This window comes from Trachymyrmex septentrionalis, unplaced genomic scaffold (genome assembly GCF_001594115.1).
Source record: "Trachymyrmex septentrionalis isolate Tsep2-gDNA-1 unplaced genomic scaffold, Tsep1.0 scaffold37, whole genome shotgun sequence".
Lineage (NCBI taxonomy): Eukaryota > Metazoa > Arthropoda > Insecta > Hymenoptera > Formicidae > Trachymyrmex > Trachymyrmex septentrionalis.
In genome coordinates this window covers 1837770-1861485 of record NW_017305536.1, presented here as the reverse complement: position 1 = coordinate 1861485, position 23716 = coordinate 1837770, and the positions used below count along the sequence as shown (strand labels likewise).

General features: G+C 36.1%; 1 protein-coding gene across 1 annotated transcript in view; it reads right to left on the bottom strand.

Annotated features, from left to right (window-relative positions):
- Window positions 1-23716, bottom strand: part of LOC108750630 (teneurin-a) — a 487296-nt gene that overhangs the window by 278982 nt on the left and 184598 nt on the right. Inside the window, exon 7 of the mRNA XM_018490196.1 lies at window positions 20918-21091. Within this exon, the coding sequence (XP_018345698.1) occupies window positions 20918-21091 (174 nt within the window). The remainder of the gene's footprint in view (window positions 1-20917; window positions 21092-23716) is intronic.

The window sequence follows — 23716 nt, the reverse complement described above, 5'->3', positions numbered from 1 at the left end:
TATATATATATATATATACCTTACATATGTATATATATATATATATATATATATATATGTATAAATTATATTAAAGTGTTAATCAATTACATATTATATTAATACATTTGAAAATGGAACAATTTCTGAATTGTAAGAATTAATAACACAGTAAGTAAATCGGATATATGGAAGTGCAATTAGAGGGAGTGAACACGAATTCTAATATCGATACTGTTAACAAGGATACACAGGAAGTTTCTCCTCTGATTTTCATGAGCTTTTAACATGTTGCAATTTAAACCTAAATAAGAGACATTTTTTTATCGAATTTATATGGACTTTTAGGAGGTGAAACACCCAATGAGTTTCTTTTGAGAGAGAGAAGAATATTGTCAAAACTGTAAAATAATATTTAGAATAAATTTTTTAATAAAAATTGAATGATTTCAGAAGTACTTTACAATAATAGTGTAACAACAATTTTTTAATAAAAAAGTTTTTTATAAAAAATAAAAAATACATTTTTTTTCATTTTTATTATAAAATACTTTTACAATCATTCAACTTTTAATTTCAAACAATTTTTTTGTATCTTTTATAGTTTCAAAAATATTCGCTTTGAAAGAAAACCGATTTTCTTCCCAGGAGTATTTCACCTCCTAAAAGTGCTATTTCTCATTTTGTTTTAGACATATTAACACATTTTGTTTTACACATATTAAAAATTTATCAAAAAGAAGGAAAAATTTTCCTGTGTCTCCTTGTGAATTTAATAATTAATGATTTGAAAATATTGGTATTTTTACATTTTGACTCTAATCTTCTTTTACAATATCAAAATATCATTGAGATTTTCCATAGTAATTATGTCAGTACTTATATATCGGCAAATTATGATTACGGATACGCGATTTTTTTATATGATTCGCGCTCCGTTATTGGTCACGATTTTCCCAACCTGTCGTGGAGCTGACGCACCACGAAGTCGTGAATAGGAGCCGTCGCACTTAGCCCGACGATCGTAATCTCTCACCTTGCTTTTACTGCCGCAATGAAAAGAATAGCGATCGTTTCTTCGCGCTTCGTCGTGGCTGTCGCCGGTTGGCTGGCTTCGTTACGAAAGGAATTCGTGGAGAGAACGATAGGGCGCGCAAAGCAGGAAGGCCCAGAAGCCCTTCGTGATTTCCTATTAGCACAGATATTGCTTCACGAAGGACGAAAGTAATAATTTATCCGGGCGTGGGCTCGTAGGGTCGCGCTTCCTTTCTCGCCCCTTTCTTGCTGGCTTTCTCTTTCTCTCTTACTCTATTCATCCCTCATACTTGGCCTCTCTCATTCTCTCTTTCTCTTCGCGGTGTTGCTAACCGCCTCTGAGCTTAACCCACCACCACCACCACCACCACCACGTCCGCCTGGTTCATTGTAGCGCAAAAATAAGTGAGTGTATGATGCACGAGCGCAAGGGGAATTATATGCCCTGTAAGTGGAAAAGGAAAAAGGGGGGTTGCCACGGGACTGCTCTCCAGGGGAAGTGGGCAGGAGGTTAGCTGAATACTTTACCGCGGCGACGCACATACGACGAAGAACGTGAATTTGCTCGTTTTCCTGATAGTGCTTCTCCTTTCAACATCTCTCATTCAGGTGTCCCTTCTACGTATTTCTTCGTTTTTATTTTCTTGGTTCTCCCTCTAATCCATTCTTTCTTTGCCCATATCTTTCTTTTTTTCCCTTCTCCGGTCATGCAACCGTTTGGCCGCGTGCGGACGAAAAAGCTCATGCAGAACGGACGGACGGAGTTAATCCTTCGCGCGCGAAAAGCAAAAGGCGGACCGCCGTCTCTTGAGCTTCACTGGAGCTTTGGCGATTATGCTAGTAAAAAGAGGACTGCTTAGGCAGAGCTCCTGCAAGCGATTGTTAAATATCTGAACATGAGTATAGTAGGAACAGCGAAATATTTCTGTGTAATAACACGAAAATGTCGACGCTTTGACGACGAACGTTGATGTTATTCAACTGAATTTCTCGCAATTAATGCATATTATACACTTTCTATTTGAATTATCTTCCTAAGGGATGCAAAATACTGACAAAAAAATTATTATAATTCATGTTTTCTTGATTTTTAAGTTGCAAAATAATTAAATTTTCTTACATTGATAAAAATTTTTAGTTGAAAATAGACGGATCAGAATTTTCTGATTTATTAGAATTCTAGTTGAGATAACTAGAATTTTGGTTGATACAATATTTCTAGTAAAATCTGCTAACATTCTTATTTTTACCAGAATAAAGATATCAATCAGAATTCTAGTAATCTCAATTATAATTCTAGTAGGCTTAACCAGAAAATTCTATTTCGTCCATTTTCCACCAGAATTACTATTTAATTCAACCATTTTTCTCAGTGTAAAATTGTTCTTACGAATATATGCTCTTACTGATTTTGCAATTTCGGCTCATAAAATTTTGATATTCATAATTAGACAAAATATTAAGAAAGTATTATGAAATTATTATAGAATAAAGTGATATTGTCTCTATTAGAATGAATAAAAAGTAACTACTATCAGTTAGATTTATCAGAATAGTGGCTACAATTAATTAATTTGTGTTTGAATTGTCCATATAAACTTTTCCTTGTAATTAATAATGACATATATTAAAAGAATGCTTTTAAAAGCATTTTTAAGAAAATTAAAACACATCTAAAAATGCAACTTTTATTACATACAGAAATATAATTACAATAATAAATTATATTTCTGTATGTAATAAAAATTGCATTATTAAACGTGTTTTAATTTTTTAAATGATCGTCTCTTTCCTTCGCCTCTAAAAACTAAGCGTTTATTTGACAACATTGCATATATTAAAGCAAACTAGGAAACAATTTCTCTTTGACGAGTGCGCGTTATCTGGAGCTTATTTTCATTATGAAACAACGTGAATTAATTAACGTCTTCCTTGGCGATCGATCGATTTGTGCAACGCACACCTTGAAGAACTGCCTCGAATTCATAAGAAAGTTCGACTTGCTAGTTTCGCACGTCTGGCAAATTGCGATTTGTGCATTTCTTGAAATAACAGGTCGGAAAGGGGTCGCGATAATTATTATTATCTAGTTTGTCAAACGGTTGGGGCAGATGTCGTCGTTTCGTGTCTCGAAGATGCGTCATGGATTTCGCCGGCTGCCTGAAGTGAGCCAAGATGTAAATCCCATTAGCGAACTTGACGCGACTTCCTGGCCCGAGTGCCTCGACGCGACGCGAAGTATAGATGCGACACGGATGCGACGACGACGACGACGACGACGACGACGACGAAGAGAGAAACGACTGCGGTAGCGACGACGATGATGACAGCACGACAGCGCTGACAGAATATACAAGGTAACGATACGCTATGCGAAGTCGTTCGCTTCGACGTATGTAGATATGTGAAACAATATTTATATTACAGTTAGCAATACAATTCCTGCACGGACTTCTTGTATGAACAATACGCAACGTCAAGATACACCGTAGCCGCGATAGAACGTGCCGAGTTTCGAAATGTTGGTAGGACAACAATATAACTGGATATTTCGGAAATTGAGAGAAATGGAACTGTCTGCGTGCGTGCGTTCATGTAACTTCATTTCTGAATTCCCGTATTTTCGGGATGTATATAGACGGATTAATGAGAGCGATATTTTCGCGGATAAATAGCGGGTTATATTTTCAATGAGATACGAATGATAATCAAAGCAAAGCCATTACTTTCGCTACAAAGTTAAACGCGGTTCGCAAATTAAAGGAGCACTTCGCGGACGCGACGTGAACATCACGGGATTTATTATATCGTTAGAGCGTGAAAGCAGGGAATATTTCTCTCCCGGTACTGCCTAAGGGATGCGTCACCCCTCTGGCCGACACTTCCCGGCCTTTCCCCTTTCATTTTATTACGAACGGACGAACGTGTCGTCGATCCTCCGTAGTTCTAAAATCTGCAAATATATTGCGGATAAAAGAAAGGAAAATATAAGGAGGAAATCATTATGCTTTTATCTTTACTTTAAAATTACAATTTGCAGAACATTTTCACTAGAAATTTTGCAGACGTTAAAAATGCCCTTTGCTTGGATGAATAAAATTTGTTTTATGTTTATTTATGCTAACAAGATAAAAAATTATAATATAATTTTTATTTTTTGTCTTTATAAAAATAACAATGTGCTTCTAATTATAATTAAAAACGAGACAAACACATATAACAGAATGCGACTGAAAAGTAGCGTAATATAATATTCGTAATCGATTCTACATTTCCGAAGGGAGCTAAACACGATGTCGGGCGACGAGGGGATGTAATCTTACAACGCTGTAACTCGCTGTGCGCGTTACGTCGTCGTATTTCCGTGGCACTGCGATGGATACGCGTACACGCGCACATGTAACACACGTGTATCCGGTATGCGCGCGAGAGGCAAATTTGCATGTCAATATCTTCCGAGAGAATAAATCCATACGTATGAGGGAAGAAGAGCTCCTTAAATTGGTAATCGCGGTCTACGTAGCAGCCTTCGCATTTATCCGCGACCGCGTAGCGAAGTTACGCAATAGTGCGACGTCTTTCGGTGATAACGCGGCGCGCAAACATCCGGTAACTCGATACCGGATGTCTCGCGTATGCAGAGAGATATCCGTCCCCGCCGTGTTCTCAATTAATTTGCAAATTTAAATGCACCCGCACGCACCAGCGATTGCGAATTGCAACCAATTGTCTTGAGGAAATTTTCCGCAGAGGCGCGGAGACAAATTCCTGGCATTATCCCTTGCGTGTATCTCTCTAACGCTCTCTTGTGTTTCCTTATATATTCAATGAATAAAAAGGTATAGATACGTAAGATTTTCGACATAGTAGTATAAAATCATTCTGTTCTAGGAAAATTCACTTGTGTGTATGCGTGTTTGTATATATACGCACGTTTAATTAAAATACGTTTGATGATATTAATATCCTGCATATATACGTTATTATAACGTGGAGTTATAATTATGAAGTAGATTAATATATTAATTTCAATGTGAGATTAATAATGTATGTTAATATATGAAATTAAGTTAGGATTTAGTGGTCCAATATTCATATATATTATCATATATACTTTTTTTCAGACGCACGTAAAGCGTGTGTGCTTTGTTTAATTGTCTTATAAATGGAAACTATAATGTAACTTTGATTATACATTATAAATTACATAATTGATATTATACATGAAAATACAAATACTACCTAACTGCGTGATACAGTTTTCGATATATAAATGTTAAATTCAAGCTAATTCGCTATTCTCTCAGAATGAGTAGGGTCATCACGTGATCGTTAATGTTAACGTAACTCTCTACGATATGCAAAGTTTCTAGCAACTAGATCTGCTACGAGATCAGCTGCGAAAGAACCGGGGGATTGAATGTAGCTCGTAAGCGCTGAGCCAGCGATGCTAACACGTATCTACGTGGAAATTAGGGCACATGGCTAAAGCCTGTAAAGCGCGCATCTCCCGTCATTTATACATGAAAATTTACGTCTGCATTTTACTCGCAAAGCCATTTGAAATAACGGCTTAAACTAATCAGTTTATTTTTTCAAAAGACCGTCGTTTTTATTAAACTTTTTATTAACATGAAAATGTGCGCGATGTGCTAGCGTAGAATGCATTTAAATATTAAAACATCATTTAGACTCGGTTTACGCGTCCACGTTCATACACTCGGTTTATAATCAATTCCTAATATTTTTCTATATTTTGGATAAAATATTTTTGTATAAAAAATATTTTGTATAAAAAAAATATTGCAAAGAAACATAATTGGTAAATTAATATACATGCACGGAAGAGATTGGCATGTGTTAATCTTTTGCTTACAAAAGCATGCCATTCTACAGTGTCGGTGCACTAAGGTCTATTTGCATAGAGACGTCTAACGTGTCGAGCGTAGCAAGTCGCAAAATTCCTCCAATGCGTCCTCCGTAAATATTCATTAAAAGCGGGAGGCAGTCTACTCCCAAGTCGTTGACGGTAACGTTAAAGAGGATCTCCCGGGAGAAGCTTGCCGTTCTCGTTCCAGTTGCCGGTGTTGCAGAAAAGTGCCGATATCTTATTTCGTTGAGACGGCGAAATAATCTGCTATGCATAGCTCTGCTCTCGCCGCGTGCTGCGGTGGGCCACCCCGTGCAGCACACATCGCACCATTATATTTTAACTTCTACACGCCATTTACCAGCGGCCGCACCACGGCCGACGGTGTTAAATTCTGTGGCAGCCGGCTTTGGCAACGGTCGTAGCCGGGCAGACAGGCAGTTTCAGGGGTCTCCACAAATCCCCGGCGAGCCTTAGTCGGGAATCGAACGTAGCACACCGGGCGCCTTTTTCACCCCCCCGCACACTCGGCTTTTTGATTAACCTATGCATACTTGAAATCGCCTCGGCGCGATTTCCCGTGCATGAAACTTTAAACGGGCTACAGTCTGGAAAGGAAACCGCGCTGCTTTCTTTCGGATGTAACTTCGCCGTCGTCGCTGGCGATTGCTGGCGAAATGGGCACGATTGCGAATATCAAATAATTATTTCGCCCCAGGCGAAGGTTTCTCTCTTCGAAACAGTAAATTAATTATGGACATGATCTTTTGAGGGGCGTCATGATTTTTTTAATTAAGCGCGATTGATTTAAATTAAATTAAATCACATATGTACAATAATACTGTATAATAATACTGGACATTGATTATCGTGTCTTCTAATTTTTGCTTCCACGCTTCCACGCGTAATCCATCAAATGATAAATTTTAAGAAATGTACAGTAAGTTCATTTATCTACGATTTATTTGAGACGATCAGATCGTTAGTTCGCCTAATGAGCATCTCAGGGACGAATTGCGGAGACCGGCTGAGATATTGATGGAGAGCGTTCTTATTCTAAGCGATCGTGAAGCGGACGAGGAACATCAGTGAGGGTAGTAATCGATAAAAGGGCGTCTCCTCGTTAATACTGTTCGAAGCTTAGCTCATTATAAGCTTGCACGTGTTACATGCATAATGGCTACGGAAATTAGCGAAATTAATGGTGCGCCGAGTCCACGAAGTATTAAATAAGTAGATTACTTTAATGGCCGCTATACGGCGGTCGCTTTAAGCTAGGAACAACCTCTTCATACTCTTCTCGAGCGAATTTCCATTGTTGTAAAGAAAGTGGCAGGAGCAGAAATTTTTCGAATATTTAAGTATATCACTACCCGAAGAGAAGAAAATTTTCTGGATTCACACAGAGAAGAGAGATATTAGGAGTATTTTATTTTCTTTCATATATTAAACTGTTTCAAATTAGATATATTCTTAAACAAATTTTTTAAGATTTTATCTTTTCCGGAGTATTTGCTCAAAATAGTTAAAATTGGAATATAACGATTGTATGCCGTGTCTATACAGAAGGAGATTACGCGCGCGCATGTACATACACACACACACACACACGCGCGCGCGCGCGCGCACACACATATACATATATACATGGAAAATTGCGACGTGATTGCAAGGAAACCCTTTTATCGACGAGCGACGAGAGTTTGCCCATACCTATATAACGGAGGAGATATCTAATAATGCATTAATGAAAGGTCAACCGCCGGCATAGCTAGACTTGCGGAAGGGCGAAAAGAAATAACGAGCAATAACGGTATTCGCGTTCTTCGAATATCCTCAGCGGCTCAGATTCTCCGCACCCACCGTCTCCGCGTGACTATATAAACGTAATGTACTATATAAATACTTTCGCCATAAAAGACGTGAAAGCAGCTCCGCTTTCCGTAATCTAACGCCATACGTTTCGCAATTATTATCGCGGCGTCGATGCCGCAAATATTTTTGCTAATTATCCTGTGTGGCGTGGCCAATAGCGTAGGGGCAGACTATATACAGGGTGGCTTTCAGAATGTGAATAATGGCTAGAGTCCCCCCCCCCCCACCCCTCCGACTGTCACCGGAAATAATATGAGAAGACCAGCGAGCGTGTAGCAGCAAGATTGTGTGAAGACAAAAAAGAAGAAGAGAAGAAAGAGAAAAAGGGTCGTGGGCGGGATGCTACGCGGGGACAATTTGCTGAGAATTTCAAGAACGCGACACCTCGATCGGCGCGCGAAATGAAATAAGCCAACGAATATTAATTCAGGAACGCCCGAGAGCAATCGCAGACGTGAACGCTCGATACAGATTATCGGACCTATCTTCTGAATTCGCGTAAGAAGAGATTTTTCGCTACGAAATCGCGTTCCCGAGACACTGTACCGTCGCACCGTATTCTTCGATATGCAGTCACAGTCGCCAAAATATTGTTTAATAGTTAATAATAAAATATTTATTCTTTTATCGTATGCCTATATTGAGAGCAAAGTTTACGTTTTTGGATATTTCTGAATAATTATGTGTTATCATAATTATGATTATTTATTATTGTTACAGTGTTAATAATAATAACTATATGTATAATTATATCAACAGTATAAGTATAGTTGGTACTGTAAGTGACTGTATAAATTATAATTTTATTGCCATAAAAATAATTGCAATTATTATATTTAATTATGATTTATAATAGTCATTCGCAATGCCAACTAAGTACATGTAGTTATTATTAATATTATTACCAACATTATAGCGGTAAGAACTATAATTATGGTAACATGTTATTATAGTCATAAACACTTTTCTCCTAGTATAATCTTCGAAGCAAACTGTGTCGTCTAATATAGTATAGTACGATGCCAAGTTATACATATTCTAATAACATAAATTTATTTTCTAAGCATTCACTTACCAAGTTATAATTTTCATTGGCTTAGTATCTTAAAATTATGAAGCAAAAGCAATAACGTAATATCGTGTAACGTGTAACGTAATATCACTATTCAGTACCGGAAGACCTTTGTTTCGTGCAGCCACGGGGAACTTTATATCCCATTTCGCTAAATCGTAATGCGCATTCGTTCTCTTCATAGTGCTTTCAGGCAGCGCGAAGATTATTCGTGAGTAGGCAAAATCTTTCACCCCCTCCTCCCCTTCCTGCGAGCGCGTTTTCGCGCAAACGAAATTCGCGTATAAAGCCGATCCGTAGAAAGCGGCACGAAGCTCACTGAACACCCATGGAACTTAATGTACCATATGTGCGCGCGCGCGCACGCACGTGTGTGTGTGTGTGTGGGGTGTGTGGGGTGTGTGGGGTGTGTGTGTGTGTGACAGGCACACACGTCCGTGTGTACCTACGATCGCACGTGTGGCACCTAGTAGTATAACGCGATATGGTCACGCCATCGCCTCTGGGATTCTGCCGGTTTCCCGCATGCAACTTATGATCGTTACTAACGGAACATTATGTAACCCGCGATAAGCGCATAATAGTTCATTCTAATCGTTATTTAAAACGCGCTCCATATCGTGCTGGACCTGTTAACTCCTCTGTAATCTTCCTGAAACGTTACTAATTGTATTAAGTCGCCCCCGAGGCGGCTGCAAATAAATTTACGCCTCGCTGTAAAAAAAAAAAAGGCAGATCCTTTTACGAGCCTAATACGTTTGTATATATTTGGAATTACTACGTTTCTAATTAATATTAAATACTGTTCCGTATTACGTTAACGAAGGAAGAACGAAAATGAGGTGTCGTGTTAGACGATCGGATCGTTCCCCGAAAGTAGACTTTACATGTTTAAGGCGCATACACGTAGTTTATTCAAATCGTATGTTTTCCATTCAATTAACACATTATCGAAAATGTATTAACTTCCGTGGGAGTTTTTAAGAAGACGAGAACGGTGAAGTCGGTCGTTTAACGCTTTGCTCTGCAAGTTTAAACGTTGCGAACTTTATTCATTGGCGTAAATGATTCCCTTAAATTGCGTTCGTGAGATTTGCAAACAAAAGTGAATCAAGAGGCGAGAAGCTCGTTGAGGTTTATAAACGTCCAGGTAGCGAGAAATAGAGAGAGAAGGAGAGAAGAAATGGAGGGAGAGAGATCGAGTTATCAGTAATTTGAATATTTATGGAGCGGCGTGAGTTAAGCGTAGATTTTTTTTTTTTTTACTTTAATAACCAACTCGCAACTCACAAATTTACTTCGTGTCATTTAAACGTTCTTCAGTAGCTTGAAATTGCAGGCGGCACTGTGTTGAAATATTATTTTGAAGTTATCGTTCTGAGCAATCAATGGTAGGTAAATAATTTTAAACTCAAGCACTCGCGCAAGATGATGATTATAAAAACAGCATCGGTTGCTATCATCGCTATTTGCAAATATTACTCACACGGGACGTTGCTAAAGCGCCGCGAATGGCTATGTGTACTGACGATAACTTCGCGTTTTTATTCGAGTATTGCATAGGCGAAGAACCAATATAATATTGCAAACGGTTGGGAAAGTGCTATTACTTTCCCCGCTATTACATAAGGCGTCGGCATATTCGTATTACGATTCGTTTTGCCGGCTCATGTGCATTCAGCTATATGCCAATATCATAAGCTTCGAATTTACTTTCTTCGTGAAATCGGTATGTGATCTCGATACAGAGAAAGAGAGGAGAGAGAGTAGATTTTATATCGGAATTGGTTGGCTAGATACGATTTCTGCTTACAACCGATAAATAATTTTAAGTTATTTCTTCCCCACCATTCAGTGTAAATTATTAATTTATTTAATAATTTAAACTAACTTAATATTCTAAATTACGTTTTTAAAATTTCTCAAGCATCAAAATTTCTTATGAAATTTACACAGAATTCAACAAGTGTTAAGCTTTATTTTTAAACCATTAATAGAGCATGTGTCTATTTTGAAATAACGATTGTGTTCCAATGTGCAGTAATCTTGTAAAAATAACTTAAATCGTGTTTTCTTAATTTAAGCTTTCAAGATGCAAATTTAAATCTTTTGATTCTTTTATTGTATTACTATCGGAACATTCGTAATATAATTGTACGGTAAGAGGCAAATTCTTTACATATGCTTTGAAATAGAAATAGTGGAGTATAAAGATAATTACTTTTATTTAAATGGCAACGTTAATGAAAATGAATGTTCTTTTTCAAGCTAAGTGTATTTTTTATATAGCCCTTAGCTTTTGTATAGTTTTTTTTTCTCATTTTAGTAGTACCATTCATGAAGGTATTTTAACGGGATAACTTCTACAATTTCCGAAGTAAACCAATGAAAAACTGTTATCTTGTTCTTAATATTCTTGCGAGAGATCATTTGTAGTATTAGCAGTAGCAGCAAGGTGTTCTTCTTTTCCATTTACCATAGCTTGTTTTACTGATACTCGTATTCGACGGGTACACAAAGCGGACTTAAATTACTGCCTCTACAGTTTCTGGAGCGTGCTAATCTTGAATTAATTACACAATTTCTTGTCTTTTTGGTGTTACAACGTCGCACTTTCTTATTACCGTTTCGTTAGTTTCGTTCCTTGAATTCCAGTCGTTAGATATACGCCGAAATCACGAAGCGATCGATTGCGCTCAAGAGATACCACAAAAGTACGATAAGATTTTCGGGAAAGTTGAATATAACAGTTATTAACGATTCGCGAACACGCCAGAAATGTTTTGGCAGCAATATAAATTGAATGTGCGACCACAGATATAATTTCGTTTCGTTCGAATGAAATATTTTACACTAAATTTACAGTATGTTCATTTCTTCCGGTTTAAATCCGACCGCAATTTTCTCCCTTCGAGCAACAAATCGCGCTCTCGCGAACGGATGTCTTGCCCGTTAATTTATCCATCGAAATTCGATTATCGCGTATTTTGAATATTTGCGGTCTCCGTTCCGCGGAATATCGGAGTTTCCGCGCTCTCAGGGTGGTCGCGAAGCTCGGAAGTTGGTTATTATATTAAGAAAAAGTCTCCGTTAGCGGAAATTGGATTTCACTTTTAACCACGAGATGGAAGTTGCTTAAGAGTCTGCTTCGTTGGCTGGATTTTGATTGTAAACTATTCTATCTCGTTTCCACATTCCGCGAGCGAACCTCCTCGCGCTATCAGGCCACGCTCAAGCCATAGGCAGTCGTCCGCGTACAGAGATATTATTGGAAAAATATATCGACGCTATAAAAGCCGTGGAAGCCTTTAAGCTGAAAATTGCTTTCAGCCGAAAGTGGGTGTTCCGCCGCTGCAATATTTTTCCGGAAGCTAATATTCGATTCAAGGCGTAAATTCGATAATCGCGATGCATAAGCGCACCGCATTAAATGTGGCATTAATGCCACCCCTCCCACCCCTCTATTTCCATATCTTTCGTAAGAGCTTACGCTGTAATATTATTTTTTCACACTGTTTACTGATTGGAAACAAATCAGTACAATTCGATGATCATGTATAAATGATTTCCATCGAATGTTCCGTAAGCATTCTTAGCTAGCCAGATTTGTATTTATATTGATGTCCGTTGAAAAAAAAAACAGCAAAATCTTTCACAATTGGTTTTGCAATTGTAATCATTCTTCATGAAAGTATTATTAATTTTAATTCTGTTAAAACCTATGAAATATTTTTTTTTATTTTATGATCGATTAAGTAATTACATTAGTCGATAAAAATTTTTTATGTTAAGTTGATCTATTAGAGTGTTTCTTATATATTTCTTTTATTTTAAATTAGTTAAATCGATGAGTAAAAGAGTATTTTTAAATAATATGCATTCAAAAATTCGTTTATCTCTTCTGATTATTTTTAGATATAAATAAATGATTTAGGTAATTAATAGCTAAATTTAATATAATTTTCTACTTATTATGAAATTTAAACAAATATTATTTTAATAAAAAAACCAGACTTTATAATTGTTGTTAACAAAATATATAAGTTTTTAAAAAGAGATATGTTGGTTACAAGAAACATTTTCAGAATCAGCATAAAAAAATATAAAAATCAACCCAAATTATCCATATGATAAAATTATTGTCAATCAGTATTATTTGTCATTATCTCCCGAGTACAAGAAATTTTACTGCAGGCAGAACATTACTTTCTCGCATATTTTCGTAGGTAAAAATAATCGTGACATGCAGCACCCATTACTGAACCCGAAAACAATCTCCTGCTTCAACTTGTGGACATCTTATAAATTTTCACGCGAGTCAAGCAAAGACGATAAGTATTTCAGTTCTCCCAGGCAACGGTGCTATTGTTGTCTGGACGATAAGATCTCGCGCTAAATTCAAGCCTCGCATTGGTACCACGAGGACAGTTTGAATTATGCCGCTTGGTACCACAATGAGGAAACTCGGTAGGGGCGGTTAGGTGAACGAAGGTTAGGGGAATGGTGCACGACAAAGAAAGAAACTCGAAGCGGAAGTGAAAGAGGAAGAGAGAAGAGAATAGAAAGGGTAAGGGCGAGGATTTATAGGAAGAAACTCGTCTCACGCGAGTACGAAACACTGTTAGGCCTTGCATAGAATATATCTACAATGCGACGCGTTTGCTTCGAATGGTTTGTGTCCTCGAAGCACGATTTCCGGTAATTTTGTGTAAAATGAATGCATCAAAAGAATGCAATTGATTTAGAAAGATAAATTAATCAACTGAGAGACGTACATGAAATAGGAAATTGTGATCGAATAAAATCAGGTTCAATCAGTTTGTTGCAAATTTTTATGTATACATACCTGGTATGGTCATTGATTTATTATCTGCATTTTGTGCAACCTTTCATCAACGAAAAGTCGCTCGTTTATTCCCATTACGTTTGTTACTTGTTACGCGTGTTTTGCAATAATGGATAATCAATGAATCGACCGGTCCTATCTCTTCCGTACCTTCCTGTAAGAGCGTTCGAACCCAACTAAAATTTATCATAGGTTATAATTCTTATTAGAATAATGCTGTGAGATTTCCCATTGCCGTTCGCGCGCTACATCCGATAGTGCATACAACCTTAATACGAGAGAGTTTCTCTTCTGACTGCTTCTCTCTTTCTCGGTCTGTCTGCTCCTGTCTCTCTCTCTCTCTCTCTCTCTCTCTCTCTCTCTCTCTCTCTCTCTGCTTCAAAATATCTCTATTTAAAGCAAAATAAGCAAAACGATGTAACCAGTAGATGTGTGTGGTGTAGGTAATCAGCGGTGGCCAGTGGATGCAGAAACGACGGAAATTGCGCGAAACTAGTGCGGGCCCTATACCGCCGGGATTAGTCTGTCTAATGCGCGTCCACCGTTACAGAAGTTCACTCGGATGCTCTGAAATATGAAGTGGCTTCTGCGCGGTTCCATGTTTATTCCACCAGCCATATCTATCTTCTGCATGGTCGAAGTGGCTCACCGGCGTAGCTAGGACATCGCGTTTGTCCACTTTGAGCGGTCGTACCATTTCGCAGGATCGAGTTAATCTCATGCTGCTTCCTGAAATAGCCTTCCTTCGGTTGAAGACGGAATATCGACGTACTTTGTAGCAGCCTCTCGCGAGTTTATCAAATTGGGAAAGCTTATATCTTACTTCGTCTATCACTTACTTGCACTTGGATTTTTGTTGATAAGCTTTCAACTTATCAAACTTCTAATACGAAATTATTAATACAAAATAGAGAAATTAGGATCAAGTTATACACACGTATTATGATATTATAATCTAATATAAAATAATAAAAGTTGATGAGAGAGAAGAAAATAATACATCCTAAAATTTCTAATCATGTATAAAGCTATTTCATATGCACAATTGCTGTATATATATATATATGTATAATAATTAGCCTACTTTGGAGAATCGATAATTGATGCAGTATTATCCTTTGATGAGGACTTACGAATAAAATATGATACAATAAAATATTCAAGCAAGTGATGGTGCAGAGAACCATTAAAATATAATCTTCTTAAGCAAAAGTATAGAGATTAAATAAATTAGCACATTATGTCAAAGAATTAAAAATTAAGCTTATTATATCTTATTGAAATAATTAATCACGTTGAATCTAACTGCTTCTTTACTTTTGTCCCTTTTTTTCTATTTCTTTCTTCCAATTAAATGTAAATTCCCAAATTAATATGTACTAAAAAACTGAAAAACTTTTATATTCTAATTGGTAACAACATTGTTCAGTTCACGATTATGCCAGTTGAGGCAAATACCGGATTTAAGAACGGCAAAGCATTTCGTTCGGTGCAAAGAGAGAATTTAATAGTCGATGAGACTATATGCTCTTGTTCCTCTTACAACGTCGTGAACGTTCTATAAATTGTGGAAAAAGCGTCCTATTATATTCTCGTTGCTGGTGTGCTCGTTTTACTTATCGTCGGAGATGTATCTTGCATCCTTAAGCCGACGCGCAATAGGTTAAAGGCAATTTGTCACGGCACGCGTTATCGCTGTGTCGTAAACTTTCTTCTTTCATAGTAACTACGCGGAAGTAAGCGTGCCTTTTAAACAACGTTTGCTATATAAATTTAATTATTTGTTTATTAGAAATTTAAAGGTTCCCCCTTTGTTCTCTTTCATATTAAGGTACAAAAGATCGCAATATACATTGATTATTTGATAACAGCAGAAAATATGGAGTATATCTAATTTTTTGAAATCTCGTATAGTACTTTGGAACGTAAAAGAAAATCTAGATTACGTGTTAATTTTTCTGATTTTCTTTAGAAAGGCGACATGTGTTATCTAATTATTTTTAAAAAGGTTTATGGGATCACTGAATATAAAAATAGATCGATATATAAAAATCAGTAAATCAAAATGGAGAGAGAAAAAAAATATTATCAAATTGTAACAAAATTGTTCATTGATTTTGAAAAAAACCTATTTAAAAGACAAATACAATCAAACATGAAATACTATTAAACATTTTTTAAAATGTAACAATTTTACAATATATTACTAAATAATGTTATTAATGTCAATAAAATTGGGTATTCGATGAAACAGGACGTAGAAAATTCAGGCATGTAGGAAAATTGAGAAGAAACTTTCTCGCATTTATAAATATTAATCAACATTTCTTTATCAACAATTATTTTTTTTATTGAAATATAAAAATCGAATCATGACTTAAAAATCCCACGCGTTTATACATTTTATGTACCTATAGTATAAATTTCATTAGCATTTTTATTAGAAATTTATATTGTTTGTCATATTTAAATAATCGCCTTGCGAAAATCATACCGAACACCTTTCATAATTAGTCCAAAAACTTTCCGATCTTATACTACGTGTATAATTTTTTTTATATCTTATAATTGTATGTATTGCAATAGTTTTCAGTTAAAGTTTAAACATTTTTTTTTTAAATTAGTCTTAAATCAACTGATTAACTTAATATTCAAAAACATGAATTTTCAAAGATACTGATACATATATGTGCCACCGGACCTTAAAAGGTTAAAAGATATTTGAGAGGATCGTTTCAACATTCTTACAGCGCGAATGCAAGATGTAATCGAGAACGTAACGAAGTTGCCCTGAATGAAATGCTGCGTTGTAGATACTCGTTCGAAGCGCGAAGCGATAATAGCGCGGCTCGCCTCGTCTCTACGTGGCGTGCGCGCCAGTCTCTAATAAATAGTAATTAGCGAGCTGGTAATTAATACAGGAGCAATTCCAGTAGAGGGGCACAGAGCGTCGCGCATTCGTCGCGCCTCTATCTGCGATCGTCTCCGGTCAACCAACCGACCCAGGGACTCGCCCACTATTTTCCACACCCTCTTCCGCATCCCTCGTCATCCCCTCCTTAATACTCACTTCTCTCGTGTGTGCAATGACCTCGGTGCTAATGCGACGATTATACTAATAAAATTTCCGTCCACTTTACGGCCTCTATCTCGGCAAGACATTAGGAAGCGAGGAACCCCAGAAGAAGGCAAACATTCGCCCGCGCCTTTCTCCCCCTCATGAGCAAACAACGGCTCGTAGATCGAGTTCATCCTTCACAGGATGCGAAAGTTCGGAGCGGAGAAGGCGCGGTGGAAATTCCTGTTGGAACTCGAAACGATTAAAGGGGGTCCCTTTGAAGTATCATATCGCGGAGTGATGCCTTTTGGAAAATCAGCTGGCGTAAAACGGTGTATGACGCTCTCCCCTTCGGTGCCAGCTAATGACCTCACGTTTAGTTTCAATGTAATCTATGTTCAGTTTGATATTTCAATATAATTCATGTTCAGTTTGATATTTTTCATGTAATTCGTATTCAATTTTATATTGTGCGTGTGGATTATTAAGTTAATAAATTGATTTATTTTGAAGCTTGATCATTAAAGCAGTATTACGTGTTTCCGTTATTTCTATTCTTGTAATATAATCTTTAGATCTCAATATTTACCCGTGTCTACAAAGACTGCGCCATTACAAATTAAAAATGTATATTATTGTAGTTCTTTACATGAAAAAAAGTTTTTAATAGGAAGATCTATACATACACGTAGTGTACGCTCGGCGGCATCTTTTTTGTCATAAAGTCGTTGGACAAACAAGTTTCGTTTGAAGTTGTATTCATAATTATCTTAGCAAATGCCTGTTAACGAGAGAAAGAGATGCGCGGGGAAACCGAGTGAGTGTTCGCGTACGCTCCGTAAACTTTGCAGAACTATGGGTGGCCACTTGTACTTAGAGCAAAGTTACGAAGTGTCATTAACCAACTGTATGTAACTTACTTAGTCCGTGTGCATCTCCAATCTGTTCATTACATGACTTTCTCTTGCTGTACTCACTTCATAAGCAGCTACGTTATTCCTGGTGCTAAGTCAGCCTTATCTCTTAATATTATAATGTAAATTCTTATATGAATTGTTATGTTCTTGGGAATCCCCATAATGTTTTGTCGAAATTACTTTGAACATTTCTCATATAACGGAAAATGAATGAAATAGTTATCTGTATTCAATATAAATGCAATCATTGATATGGCGAAATTATTAGAAATCTCCCCAGAGTAATCCTCTATTACTTATTTACATGAATTTCGATGAGCATATCCCGCGGAAAAGGCATTGAGGGAGTTATCTGCTGCGCACCGCATCGCTATTGCGCGACACCACTGTTCCCGGAGGTGCAACAATAATTATTTCTAATTTCCAGTTATGCAAAAATGTGCGAAGCTTAAGTACCCTAGATAATAATATCGGTCTCTCCCTAGACAGTCCCGGAGGTAACGTGAATTTTTTTCTTGTAAGTTATTCGTTCACGTTCGAGAGTAAAAGCAATTTATCAAAATATTTTCAATAAATCGAATCTATATAATTTTTCGTATACGCGTTTTAAATCATTTCGATTTGTATATTGTATTTGTACATAAAATGTATCAAGTTTTCATATACTTTATAATATCTCTTGTGATACTAATGATAAGTATCGTATTAAACATGCAATGATTTGTAATTAATACGTAATATCAAACCTGTAATAAAATCTAACTACATTTAATGCAAATGTGCACGTGTGCGTCAAACTGTCATTTGTTTGCATATTTCGAGGAAGCTACGTATGACATTATTGATTTGCTGATAAGGACGTCGATAAACAATAAAAATTTTGTATGTATAAAAAATGCAAACTAAAACCATCATTACATAATCATAATAGAAAATACGTAAACGTTTTAAAATAATACATGATAATGTAATAGAAAAAATATGTGCTCACCACATAGAAGCTACTTTATTATTCGCAAAAATTGTCATTTTTATAAACATATCGCAATGTCTATTTAAATTAGTTATTTTCTTCGAGCATGATATTATTTGAAAAATATGTTCCTTTTCAATCTTCACCGTTGTTTCATTCGACATTTCTAAAATTTTACCGCTCCAATACATCTTGACGAATGCAATGGGATTCGTCATGCTAATTTGCGTGCGTATTTACGATTTCTATAGTACTTGTGCTAAATACCATTTCATTGCGTGCGCGTTACGAAATGATGTAACTTTCAATAATTTCCCTGTAACAGATTCGATACTCCGTAGCGTGTGCATATTTTATCGTGGGATCACATTATATTCACACAAAGCACGGTGCTATCCGAAGATTTGTCTACATATTGAGCTCTGTGTTTATAACACAGCACGTGGCTCGCATTAATTAGTAATTGACGCGAAACCAATATTAAATCACACTGGGTGAACTAAAGCACGCGCAATTCTTTGCGTTCGGTCAAACTTTGCGCTCCGTTAAAACGGTACGGATTATCGAGAATGCATTACAATAAATTCTCGTGTAAGCATAGTGAGCCATGTGAGCATTCGATATACTGGCAAAATGCTTCTCGTAAAATTCGAGTGATCCCGTGAAAATAAAGTGCCCCGAATAGCGTTTCGTTTGTATTTCCATAAAAGACCAGGGATCTACGTATTTTTGGTATCTTTTTCGTTTTATTCACAGTAAATTCGTAATACTTTTCAGTATTCAAACAATTATTTTAAACTTACATTACACTGTTCGAAAAAAGTGACTTTTTCTCTCTGAAGTATCATAGTACGTATCCCCGAAGATTTTTTCGCACTGAACACGAACCATCGTCAGAATTTGCATAGTATTGTACATCCGAATTTTTGTAAATCGGGCATGAAATGGTACAGCATCACCCTAATTTCCAATTATATTCCAATTTACTAAAAATCCTAATATGCTACGCAAATTCTACCGATGCGACGGCATCGTGTTCAGTGCGAAAAAATTTCGGGTATGTATTATGGTACTTCAAAAGAATAAAATGATTTTTGTTAAACTGTAGTTATACAGAAAATCTAACAGTCATAATTTGTATAATGTTGAAAATAAATCGTACGATCATGAACTCATTCGAAAGCTGTTAAATTATGCCTACTTTTAGATGCCTTAGAGTCTAAGCTCTAGACTTTATTTAGAATTTTTGGTTTTGCCGTAAAAAAATGTTAAATAATCAAAGCTGTCATTTTTTTTTGTTCATTTCATCTCAATTTGCCCAAAATCCTGACTTGTTATGGAAATTCTGCTAAACGGTATTGAATTCAACGCGAGAAAGTCTTCGGAATATGTACCGTGACACTTATTCGGATAGAATTTTGGTGTTGTTCTCTCAGCAGATTAAACATGCGTATCATTGTATGTTCATTAAAATTTCCGATGATTTTAAGAAATCGAATAATTGCGTATATTAACGAGTTGCTTGCATAGGAATAATTATAGCAAAAAAAAAATACGTACCTATAACGTTGCAAATTGTAATATCGGCAACCTCATTAACTATCATCGCACACGAATAATCGCGCTTGTTAATATGTTGCGTTTCTATTATTATACAAGTGTTTAGCGCAGTGATACGTGAATCGAATGCGATCGTACGTTAATCGCACGTGTATGTAATCCCCGTGCACATGCGCGCTTCAGTATTCAGTATCGTCACGGCCAGTACAAACGATGTTTAGTCGCAGGAATATACTAATGGTATGTACATAGAAATATAGAGAAACGAATATACGCTGAGTATATTTACAATGAATTAACGGGTGCTTTAATGCAAACCTCCCCCTTGATCTACACCCCATTAGTTTAAACAGATACCCCATACCATCGCGTACACATCTGCACATCTACATAATTGGCGCCAGAGTATGCACCAAATTAAACATTCGCCAGTGAAAACTGAACCGCGTCATATAACAGTATCCATAGGTTTAAACGGAATGGATCACGTTTCGGATTCAATTGTCATTATGTTGCTCTTTTCATGGAGTCCTAGCGATGTTTACTCATGCATTTATACTAATTCACAGAGGAATAAATATTCACGTGAGTTTAAAAAAACAAATCTTTTAGAGAAGCATACACGTTGTTGATAAAATCGACAATCTATATTATAATAATATATATTTAAATTTTTTTTCCGAATACGAATATTCTTAAAGCATGTAAAGTGTTGGTTGAATTGTTACTTACCCGAATACGTCTCGGTCGGTATTTGGTCACTTGGCACAGTGAAACTTCCTGATGCATTCGGTGGGCAACCATTTCGATTTTGTTGCGTGCGTAAAGTATGCGTCGCGTGTAAAGACGGTCCACGTGGCGGTACTTCCGGTGGCGCGGGCTCCGGAGGGGAATCCCTACCGGTATCTAAAAAACGCAAAATATATTTTTTTTCTATTAGATTGCACATTGTTTCTCACAGCACAAATCGCGTTTTAATAAAACACGAAACAAAATTTATTAAATAATATGCTAAACAACATCAATATGAAACATTTATTGTATAAACACGCATGATGTAATATTAATTTCAGCTTCAGATGAAGTTGAAATTGATTATACGAGAAATCAAACTATTTGATAATATTTATTGTATAAAAGAATTATAGAAAGTAACTTGATTGACCTTTGAAAAATTTAATCTCATAATTTTAATAATTTCTTTGATTTCTTAAATAACGCATTCATTTAATACGTCGATATATTCAAAATTCGGTGTTTATCTTGTGAATTATTGATTGAACGATTGTATCGGTGTAATTCCATCCATTGCGATATTGTTCTCTCTTACGTGGCATTCATGAAATTCTAGTCTTCCCATAGAAATGCAGCGAGCAATTAAGCGGCATCAATAATTAGGCATCTCCTCGTAACGTTTTATGCATGCAAATTCAAAGAATCTATCTGCCATTACACGATGAAATTGATTACCCATTATAGACGCGAAGGAATATACAAGGAAATACTGAATAATAGTTGAGCACCATAATTGAGATATTAACGGCGTATATTGCAATTCCAGTATCATTATCCATAAATGCACTTTAAAAGCTGCGACAGCGACACAATGTGTTACGTGTCTCGCTTTGCACATGCGTACCTGTTCAGGCAATCCATGCATATACGTATATATGGTTAATATATTGTACTATATAATGGATATTATTGTTTTCTAAGAATTTCGTAAATTTTTGTGTTTGAAACATAAAGTAATTGTGGCGAGCTGCAATAAAACAATACTAAAAATTTTCCATTTATACCCCTTCACCATTGGCCCTTCGGGGCTTAGCGTTGCGACCGTTCCCGTAGCTAAGTTACTTATAAAGTTGTTGAAACTTGAAAGGAACTCCAAAGAATAATTAAAGTTACCTAAACATAAAGAGCATAAAAGAACGCCTACCAGGCATGTCGAGGGCAACAAAAATATTTGAGAGTCTACCCGCGAAAAGCTCATCTCTTATATTAGAAGAGGCCAATGTACAATAATTGCTATTGAGAAATATTAAAACGCTGTTAATTAAATACTCAGCACAATTAGAAGTTTATTATAAATTTTGTATTTTTTTTTCAAGCATTTTATATTATACTTATACAGATACCATTTATGGCGAATTAGCCGAAACAGCCAACGATGATGCTATAAACCGATACCACGTTGAGCATATATACATAATTGGAGCAATGTATAACCATTAAAGGTTGTTAATGTTACAGTGCACATTATTGTAAATCAAGTTTAACTGCAATACAGTGGTCTATCGCGCTTTCGTGAAGCTACGTAACTTGGTTGTGGTAACTCGGATGTGGGCTAATGGAATTTCGGTCCCTGGTCCTGCGGATTAAAATCTATTAAGCGAGTCGTTACAACTTATAGATGTGTGTTGTAAATGTCAAGACAATTACTCGAGCCACATAGTAAACAATAGCTTAACGTCTTATAGTTATCGCAATTCTTTGCATCGACAAGCAAGTTAATAATAAGTACATAACTCTGCTTGACAAGTTAATGAGAAAAAGACTAAAATTTTCAGACAACATTAATAACATTAAAAATATACGAGAAGATAATTATTGAAAAATTATAAAGCAGTAATGGAATTTTTATGTGATGTTTTCCCACAATTAGTTTTTGCGTTGTTTTTAATGATAATGGCGAGTACATATAATATATTGATATCAAATTTATACACTTGGTCTTCCTGCAGACTATTTACATACCTGTGAGATAAATAGGCCTGGGTAGACCTGTGCGACAGGAATGTGCAGAGAGAAAAGTGCATTAGTGCGACGGGATCGGCATGTGCATATGTAACGATTCCAAAAAGAACTACGTCAAGAATTACGTCATGCAGATGAAATGTACGATGAATCAATTCAAACGTTATTATATTGTAGATAGATTTACTTTAAAATAAATTTGCACGAAAATTAGAGTCGAGCGTAATAAACGATCATCGTTCTTCAGATTTATATCTGTATATCAAAATTCTATATATATAATTTCATTAAAATTATTATGGAATAATATTAATTTACAAAAAAAAAAAACAGATAGATAATATTAATTTCTTTATTGACAGTGTTAGAAATTTCTGTTAATTAATCGATGCAATGTGAGAGCTCGAGATAGAACACAGAACAGAGTATAGATGCTGATTAATTTAATAATTTTACGGGAAAAACGAGATCACAAATGCATTTTAGAGTGTGATTGAATCAGATGACATCGAAGGTTAATGCAATTGTCATGCATGTGAATGATAATGATATATCTGCAATATTCGCTTTCACTTCCTGACAACGCTTTGCATTGAGGCTATTTCAAATTTTCGACAATTTTCGCCGTTATCACTTGACCAGATCGACATCTAATTAATCGTAGAAATTATAAACGCGATAGAGAAATTATTTCTGCGAAGTCACCTGGGAGCAGCATCGATATTTTCCGTAATAAGCAGTAATAATCGCTTAATTAAACCGGACCGTGAAATG